The sequence below is a fragment of the Eucalyptus grandis genome, chromosome 3, assembly GCF_016545825.1.
Source record: "Eucalyptus grandis isolate ANBG69807.140 chromosome 3, ASM1654582v1, whole genome shotgun sequence".
Taxonomy (NCBI): domain Eukaryota; kingdom Viridiplantae; phylum Streptophyta; class Magnoliopsida; order Myrtales; family Myrtaceae; genus Eucalyptus; species Eucalyptus grandis.
In genome coordinates, this window is record NC_052614.1 from 12,719,750 (window position 1) to 12,729,391 (window position 9,642).

The window sequence follows — 9,642 nt, forward strand, 5'->3', positions numbered from 1 at the left end:
TATGAGCAAAATTTGATATTTTTGGAATAAATTCCTTCATATGCTATATTCAATGACAAAAACCAAAGAGATAAAAGATCATGTTTTCCTCCAATTAGTGATGGAGGAATAAATGAAGCAAAAAGATGTTAAAAGAGAAATGATTAGACTACAGTCTTTTAATCTACTGTAAGAATAACAGTCTTTTTATAACCACGAGAAACTAAATAATAAATTATTATATATTTCTGTGGGGTCCACTACTTTAAGTATTTGTGACTTATAATAAGCCGTTATTCTCATAATAATCCAAAAACTATTATGCTAGCAAGGCCTATATCAAAACTCGTTCAAGGCCATACCAAAATTAGAATGGAGAGTTCATATCATACCCAGAGCATCAAAAGCATTAACCATGAGTACATGAGATTGATTTATTAAATATTACGTCGGACTTAAATAGACCTTAAGCAAGTAGAGGGTCTTTCACAACTAATGGCAATTTGAGACACATCACTCAGTAAATCGATTAAAATCTGCTGCAAATTGGCCCTAGTGCACGCTGCACTTCATGAAGTGGAGATGAGCTTCACAAGGACCTTGAAATCAGCATCAGCAATCCCATTAGGCCCCGCAGCCTCCACCAATCTCTCCCTCAATTCACCAGCTTTCTTCCTCATTTCCTTCCCATCCTCACCCCTCAACACCACCTCCAGTGCCATCTCTATCCCAGTCTTGGTTATGGTCCCATCTTTTACTTTCACTCCAATCCCCCACACTTCCTCTATCATCCTCCCATTCATCATGTTGTCCGCCCAGAATGGCTTGCATACCATCGGCACGCCACCCACCACGCTCTCAAACATCGAAATGTACCCGCAGTGCGTCACATAGACCCCACATGCCAGGTGGCTCAACACCTGGGCCTGTGGAGCCCATGGGACAAATTTTCCATACTCTCTCGTCCGCTCCTGGAGCCCCTCGGGCAAGAATGCCATCGCGCTTTCCTTGATGGACCATAGAAATGGTGTCTTAGTAGATTCTAAGGCTTCTCCAATAGCCGATAACTCACTTGGCGATGGCATTGCCACCGTCCCGAAGCATATGTACGCCACAGACCGAGGTTCTCTAGCATCGAGCCATGTCAAGCAACCGGTAGTGTCAGAGGTGGAGCTCGACGGCAGCGGCAGCGGGGGAAATGACACCGCGAGGCACCCCACTTGGAGGAGCATCTTGAACTTGGATTTCAAGTCCGCCATCAGAGGTGTCGGGGTCACTTCTGCGAAGGAGTTCATGACGACAGCGGCAGTGCCACGTGGGAGCACACGCCCCACCTCGCGCAGCATGCATGCACTCCTTGATGTATCCTGATCATCGATTAGCTCCTTAGGAAGATCTGAAATGCGCATCATAGATAATCCGGGAATTACTCCGAGGCTCTTGTTGTCGTCGTTGTTGTCAGTGGAGGTGCCACCGCCAGAGGATTCACGACGGAGCTCACTTATGACGTCAATGTACACGTGCGCCGCTAAACAATACGGAGTGGGGACCCAGAGGGCTACCCAGGGAACCTGCACTTTCTCTGCCATTTCACCTGCAAAAGTCACGAGAGCATCTGTCAGAAAACTGTTGAAAATTTCCTACAATACGGGCTTACATTAATTAATTGATTTTCTATTTTAAATAATCGGCTTAATGAATATTCCAATATTTGTTAAACCCTAAAGTGATCTGATTGAATTGGGTATTGGTATCTATTGTTAACGGGCCTAGTTGAGCAGCAAAGTGTAGGCAATTGTGTTTAACTGAAACCCGTAATGGGAATGGCCCAATTGACACGCTGTTGATTAGGGTTTGCTAGGTCCCTTCTCTAGCCTATAAAAGGGTAGGTTATACCTATCAGTTGCTTTAATCCCGTTAAAAGCTACTATATCGAAATAGGTCATAGAGAGGAAAATCTGGTATTCCGATAGATCCCTAATTATCAAAGTGATCTAGTTTTCTTAAAGTGAAGTAATGGCTCAAACATGTACGCTTTAATTCCGTTGTATTTATTGATCTTGGTGTTTTACAATCATGTATGGATCCGTTTGTTCTGAAAAGATTAATTGTTTATGAGAATAATTTTATACATGTGGTATCAAAGCCGATCGTATATGATTGTAAAACCCAATTTTTTTTTTTTTATGGACAAATTTGAAATCCTCCTCTTTGAGCCGAATATGGGCATTATTTTTTCGTGTAGATTTTTTGCTTGATTAATCCTTTAACCATAGGGCTTTTGTTTTACATGTTGAGATGTTTCCAACCATATATAATTTGCATAATTTTGTTGAGAATTAAGAGAGAATTTTGAATTTGAAATTCTAGGGTTTGTGCATGAAAAAGTTCTAGAATTTCCGAATTACTTGCAATTGATTGATGTTCGATGCAAATAGATGTATGGGTATTGTTATATATTTGTTTTAGTATCCTTTTGTTGTATTAAATTGAGTTTTAGGGCTTAAATTTAAGAAAACCTAATTTTCGGCCATGGGAGGCTTGGATCCAAAATCTTCAAGCTTGTATGTGGTGGATTTAGTTAGTTTTTCTCCGTTTAATTAAATATAGTTAATTAAATTGATGTTATAAGCAAAACCCATGAGGAAATTTCATCAAAAACCATGTTAATTTGTGCCTTCGGAGCTTCGGGTCGAAACCGGGTCGTACGACCCGATTTGCTGCAAATTCGTGACTCAGCTGGAGGTTGAAGAAGACCTCTAGCCGGGCCTGGGCCTAAATATGGGCTTTTGCACTTTTTTTTTTCTTTTAATTTCGTAGGCTAAATTCGTAGCCCATTTCATGGGCCAATTTTAAAAGGGGAGATGGGCTTCTCTATTACATGGGCTATTTACAATTTAAAAACAATGGGCCGCGTAAGGGTTTAGGACTTGCAAATCTGGCACGTGGTCTGATTAGGGTTGCTCGCGGGTCCTGGGCCCGCGGGAGTCTGAAATATTTAAATAATATTATAATAATATTATAATTACAAAAAAGTTGTGGCAAAAGTTGTTGTTTCAAAAGTGCAATATGATAATTGGAAACACATGTTGTAAAGTGTTTCTTATAGTTTGATGAATTTTGGGCATAAATTTTTTGAAATTCCATATTGATAAAAATTAGTATATACAATTACTCGCCCAGAGGGGGTTATTGTGTATATTAATTTGGAAAATAACATGAAGTTTATTCTCATATTTAAAAGATGGGGATGTATAATTGAAAAATATTTATCTGCCCAAAGGGATAAATGTTTTGAAAATTATATGTAATTCCCCTCTATGTTGATATTATGGAGATGGGGATAATTACCAAAAAAGTCCTAAACCTATTGCAATTGTGCCAATTCAGTCCTAAGCTTTTTTTTTTTTGGCCAATTTAGTTCTAAACCTTTTATAATTATGCTAATTCAGTCCATCCGGCCAAAATTGACCGACCAGCGCTGACATGGACGCCGGTTGTCCGGTGAACGCTGACGTGGAATTTTTTAATTTTTTTTACGAACTTTTAATATTTTTTTTAATTTTTGAATTCTTTTTTTTTTCCATCATCTTCTTCGCCTCCTAGCCGGCCGGAGGCGAGGGCTGGCGAGACTCGTGAGGGCGAGGCCCCGCCAGATCTGGCGAGGTCGCCCGCGGCCAACCTCGCCCGGCCACCGGCGAGACGAGGCCCCGCCGGGAGATCTCGATCTGGCCGGAGGGGAGGAGTTCCGGGCAAGGGAGTTCCAGATCTGCGAAGAGGGGCCGGAGAGAGGAAGAGAAACTAGAGAAGGGGGCCAGATCCGAGCAGGAAGGAGGCGCCGTCGACGCTGCCCGAAACCCCCGACGCCGTCGCTGCACCGGATCTCCGCCGCGTCGCTGTCGTTTGCCAGCATCTACTTCAGTGTAGCCCTGACGCTGTCCTGGAGACAAATCCCTGCTGTCTGTCGCCATCGCAGCAGCTGACGCCATCTCGCGGACCAGAAACGCCGCCGTGCCGTACCCTCGCTACGAACAGGTGACAAGCTGCCGCCTGACGCGTCGTCGCCGTTGTCTTCCCTCGAAACCCTATCAGCTGCCACAATTGGCCGAGCGTACTCCGTGCTTACTGCAACCGCGCCGCATGACCCGTCGTCGTCCGCTACGTCGCCGCCGCTCGGTCACGTCAAACGAGAGAGAGAGAGAGAGAGGGATAGTCACCCGAAGATTCGATGGTTGAGGAGGTCGCCTCGCCGCTCGCTCGGAACCGTTCTCTCTCTCCGCCTCAATCCGTGCCTTGCGATTGCGCCTCCGGAGTGCAAGCGAGCTCGCGGCTTTCGATCGGCGCCGCATTGTGGACGGCGGGCGACGCCCTGTCGGATCTGGCGAGGGCCGAGCTCGCCGGATCTGGCGGGGCCTCGCCCTCGCCGGCCGGCCAGGAGGCGAAGAAGATGATGGAAAGAAAAAAAGAATTAAAAAATTCGAAAAAATATTTAAAAATTCGAAAAAAATTAAAAAATTCGAAAAAAGTTAAAAAAAAATTCCACGTCAGCGTTCGCCTGACGACTGGTGTCCACGTCAGCGCCGGCCGGCCAATTTTGGCGGGATGGACTGAATTGGCACAATCGTAAAAGGTTTAGGACTAAATTGGCTAAAAAAAAAGTTTAGGATTGAATTTGCACAATTACAATAGATTTAGGACTTTTTTGGTAATTCTCCCTATGGAGATGTATGATTTAAAGGATTTGTCTGCCCGAAGGGGATGGATCCTTGAAAATTATATGTAATTCTCCTTGTTGTTTTATAAATTTCATGCTGGGAAAAATAATGGTGCATTATACACTCTGCCCAAAGGGGAGTTTATGATGTACTGATTATTTTTGTTGAGTTGCTTATTGCCCATAATTGATCATATTGCATTGTGTGTGTTAAATAGTTACCTTTGATGTAAATAACAACAATGCCACGGTGGAAATGTTAACTGGATCAAACTTTAAGAGATGGAAGCAAGATATAGAGCTTGCTTTGGGCATTGTTGATATGGACTTGGATCTATGTGAGGATGAACCCGCCAGGCCCAATGATCAAAGTACTGCAGATCAAAAGGCCCATTATGCTAGATGGGAAAAATCTAATCGACTGAGCCTCATTGCTATGAAGAGGTCTATTGCTGAGCATCTGATTAGTGGTTTGCCGGAAGATACGAATGCCAGACAGTTCCTTGAAGCAGTGGGAGAAAGATATAGAGTCTCAGATAAGGCCGAAGCTGGGAACTTGCCGAGTGAGTTAACGAACATGAGGTATGATGCTGCTATGGGTGTTAGAGAATTTATACTGAAGATGGTCCACATTCAGTCCAAACTTAAGGCCCACGAAATTGTTCTTTCTGAAAATTTTATTGTGCATCACGCCTTAAATGTTTTGTCAGCTGAATTTAGCCAGATTAAGACTGCTTATAGTGCTCAGAATGAGACATGGAGTGTTAATGCCTTGATTCTGGTGCTACTGTTCATGTGACTACTACCTTACAGGGTCTCACAAATCTAAGGAGTCCAAGTCTAAGGGAGTCAAAGCTTAAAGTTGGAAACAATACTGGAGTTGATGAGGAGCGCATAGGGACAGTTGTTTTGAATTTAGATTCTGGTTTTCAGCTTGTCTTGAACAATGTCTTTTATGTTCCTAATTTTAGGAGAAACTTAGTATCTCTTTCTTCGCTTGACAAAGCTGGATATTGTCTTCATTTTGCGAATAAAATAGTGGATTTGAGTTATGATTCCAGAATTATTGGGAATTGTGTTTTGTTTGATGGATTATATCGATTATCCTTATCTCCCGATAGACCATATTGCTCTTTCAATGTCAAGAATGTTGTTGCTAAGAGATCTTTGATTAAAGATAGATCTTCATTGCTATGGCATAAGCGATTGGGGCATATCTCCAAAGAACGGGTAAAACGACTTATCGTGGCTGATATTCTCCCTCCTCTTGACTTAGATGATATTGAGACTTGTATTGATTGTGTGAGGGGAAAATTAACTAAAACAAAGAAGAAAGGCGCTACTCGTAGTCAAAATCTATTGGAGATAATTCATACTGATATTAGTGGGCCATACTCAACCACCTTGTGTGGAAATAAATACTTCATCACGTTCATTGATGATTTCTCCCGTTATTGTTATCTTTATCTAATTAGGGAGAAGACAGATGCTCTTGAAATGTTTAAAGTATTTCGTACTGAAGTTGAGAAACAATTGGGAAAAATTATCAAGATTGTTAGATCTGATCGCGGTGGTGAGTATTATGGACGATATATTGAGGTTGGACAGTAAAAGGGACCGTTTGCAAAATATTTGCAGGACTGTGGTATTGTTGCTCAATATACAATGCCTAGGAGTCCTGAGCAGAATGGTGTAGTTGAACGGCGAAATCGTACACTCATGGAGATGAAACGAAGTATGATGGGCAGTTCTAATTTGCCTGAATACTTATGGGGTGATGCGATTAAAACGGCAACTTATATATCGAATCGTGTACCTAGTAAATCGGTGCCGAAAACACCTTTTGAATTGTGGACTGGGAGGAAACCTAGCTTGAATCATTTTCGAGTTTGGGGTTGTCCTGCAGAGGTGAAAATTTATGATCCTTCTTAGAAGAAGACTGAATCTAGGACTACTAGATGTTATTTTATTGGATATCCTAATCATTCTAAAGGGTATAGGTTCTATTGTCCTTCTCGTGGCACTAGAATCGTTGAATCTCAAACTGCTAAATTCCTGGAATTAGATGTTGCAGAAAAGAGTTCTTCTCAATCTTTTGAAATGGAAGAACCAAATAAAACGGTCTCTATTCCATTGCCCATCTTACATGATGATTCTATGCGAGATCCTAACAGTGTGGAAATTCAGCAAGAAGTAAATACTGAAAATATGGCGATAGATCATCCCATTACAAATGAAATTCCCCAGATGAATGATGCGGCTCCAAAAATGCCTGTGCGAAGATCACAGCGACAAAGAAGACCAACACTTTTAAATGATTATCATGTCTATCTTGGAGAAGTTGATTTTGACATTGGAAGTATAGTTGATCCGACGACCTTCAAAGAAGCTCTTAATAGTGATCAGTCAGATAAATGGTTAGGAGCGATGAATGACGAGATGATGTCCATGTCAACTAATCAAGTATGGAAACTTGTTGATTTACCCGATGGGCATAAACCAATCGGCTGCAAATGGGTATTCAAAACCAAGAAAGACAATAAGGGCAACATCGAGAGATTCAAGGCAATGTTAGTTGCAAAAGGGTACACACAAAGAGAATGTATTGATTATAATGAAGTCTTTTCCCCAGTATCTACTAAAGACTCTTTTCGGATAATCATGGCTTTGGTGACTCATTTTGATTTAGAGCTTCACCAGATGGATATCAAAATAGCTTTTCTAAATGGAGATTTGGATGAAGAAGTATATATGCAGCAACCTGAAAGGTTTAAAGAAGCCGGAAAGGAACATAGGGTGTGCAAACTTCAAAGGTCCATCTATGGTCTCAAACAAGCATCACGTCAGTGGTACTTAAAATTTCACAAAGTTGTGAGATCATTTGGCTTTGAAGAAAATAAGTTTGATCAATGCATCTACATGAAAGTAAATGGGAATAAATATATTTTCTTAGTACTTTATGTAGAGGACATTTTACTTGCTAGCAGTGATGTTGATCTATTGAATGACACAAAAAAATTTCTATCTTCAAAGTTTGATATGAAAGATCTTGGGGAAGCCTCTTTTGTTCTAGGCATTGAGATTCATCGTGACAGATCTAAGAAAGTTCTAGGGTTATATCAGAAAAGTTATATAGATCGTGTTTTGAAAAGAATTAATATACAGACCTGTAAGTCAGGTGAAGCTCCTATTGTGAAAGGAGATAAATTAAGTATAGAACAATGCCCCAATAATGATGTTGAAAAGGAAGTCATAAAAAATGTTCCATATGCTAGTGCAGTTGGCAGTCTTATGTATGCACAAGTATGTACCGGACCTGATATTGCTTTTGCTATAAATACTCTTGGAAGATATCTGTCGAATCCAGGTCAAGAACATTGGGTTGCAGCTAAGAAGGTGATGAGATATCTACAACGAACAAAGGACTTCATGCTCGTGTATAGCAGAGTTGATGACCTAAAAGTGATTGGATATTCAGATGCTGATTTTGCTAGTTGTTCAGATGATAGAAAATCAACTTCTGGATATATTTTTATGATGGCTGGATGTGCTATTTCTTGGAAGAGCACAAAGCAAACCTTGATTACGAACTCTACAATGTATGCTGAGTTTGTAGCGTGCTACGGTGCGTCGGTTCAAGCAGTTTGGCTCAGAAATTTGATCTCAGAATTGCATGTTGTGGACTCTATTGCTAGACCTATGGTGATCTACTGTGACAACACTGCAGCTGTGTTTTATTCCAAGCATGACAAGATTAGTAATGCGTCCAAATACATGGAGATCAAATATTATACTGTTAAGGACTTGGTCAAAAATGGAGACGTTGTAATTGAAAATATTAGAACTGAGTTCATGTTGGCTGATCCTCTAACAAAAGACTTGCGACTCATTTTGTTTAAAAAACATGTAAAGAATATGGGTGTTTTAGAATCTTTTGATTTCTTTTGTTAGTGGGAGTTATATAGTTTGTATTTCTGGATATTATAGTTACGTGCATACTGATAATGCTTTTATGATGTCTATTAAAGCATTTATTTTCAATGATTGTTGTTATTGATTCTATTGTTATCTTTTCTCCTGTTGACTGAGAAATGCAAGTATAAAACAGTATCTTTAAACAAATTTTAGTTTAAAGATGACTGGATGTCACTGATTATGAGATCTCATGTTGGATTGTGATTATGTTTCATGTTGTTTAGAAATTGCGCTAATGCAGTTTCATGTCGTTGAGAAATTGCATTGAGGACCGATAAGAAATAGTGTATATCTTGATCACATGTTGGCACTATTTTTTACTACACTACTAGGCCCATGATCCATGAAAATATAATACTTATTATATGTGATTATGGAAGGTCTTGTGTTGTGGTATTTTCTTAACACATTGATCTCCATAGTCCTATATTGAGGTTATATAGGATTGGATCGGTATTGAGATGTCATTATTGGAATATTATTTTTAAAAGTTGTGGCCACATAAAACAAAATTTTAGTTATTAATCCGATAGTGTCGTTTTCGATATAAAATCTTTTTCAAAATAAAATAAGTTAATTAATGTAGCCCAAGTGGGAGAATGTTGGAAATTTCCTATAATATGGGCTTACATTAATTAATTGATTTTCTATTTTAAATAATCGGGTTAATGGATATTCCAATATTTGTTAAACCCTAAAGTGATCTGATTGAATTGGGTATTGTCATCTATTGTTAACAAGCCTAGTTGAGCAGCAAAGTATAGGCAATTGTGTTTGACTGAAGCCCATAATGGGAAGGGCCCAGTTGACACGCTGTTGATTAGGGTTTGCTAGGTCCCCTCTCTAGCTTATAAAATGGTAGGTTATACCTATCAGTTGCTTTAATCTCATTAAAAACCGCTATACCGAAATAGGTCATAGAGAGGAAGATCTGGTATTCCGATAGATCCCTGATTATCAGAGTGATCTAGTTT

The 9,642-nt window shown here is 40.1% G+C and overlaps 2 protein-coding genes across 2 annotated transcripts; one reads left to right on the plus strand and one right to left on the minus strand.

Annotated features, from left to right (window-relative positions):
* Nucleotides 1–548: 548 nt before the first annotated feature.
* Nucleotides 549–3,968, minus strand: LOC104439063 (anthocyanidin 3-O-glucosyltransferase 7). Its single transcript, XM_039309313.1, has 2 exons — nucleotides 3,662–3,968; nucleotides 549–1,573 (listed from the first exon to the last, which is right to left on the minus strand). Exons 1-2 carry the CDS (start codon nucleotides 3,966–3,968, stop codon nucleotides 549–551), a joined length of 1,332 nt encoding a protein of 443 aa, XP_039165247.1.
* A 981-nt stretch (nucleotides 3,969–4,949) lies between these two features.
* LOC120291647 lies at nucleotides 4,950–5,492 on the plus strand. Its single transcript, XM_039309314.1, has one exon. It carries the CDS (start codon nucleotides 4,950–4,952, stop codon nucleotides 5,490–5,492), a length of 543 nt encoding a protein of 180 aa, XP_039165248.1.
* The last annotated feature ends 4,150 nt before the right edge of the window (nucleotides 5,493–9,642 follow it).

What these genes read in the sequence shown, in the direction of transcription:
- LOC120291647 (XM_039309314.1), top strand. Translation starts at nt 4,950, where the DNA reads ATGTTAACTGGATCAAACTTTAAGAGATGGAAGCAAGATATAGAGCTT.
- LOC104439063 (XM_039309313.1), bottom strand. Translation starts at nt 3,968, where the DNA reads ATGGCGTCAGCTGCTGCGATGGCGACAGACAGCAGGGATTTGTCTCCA. An exon ending in CTCGCCGGTGGCCGGGCGAG is followed by an intron (nt 1,574 to 3,661) that starts GTTGGCCGCGGG and finishes TGACTTTTGCAG; the next exon opens with GTGAAATGGCAGAGAAAGTG.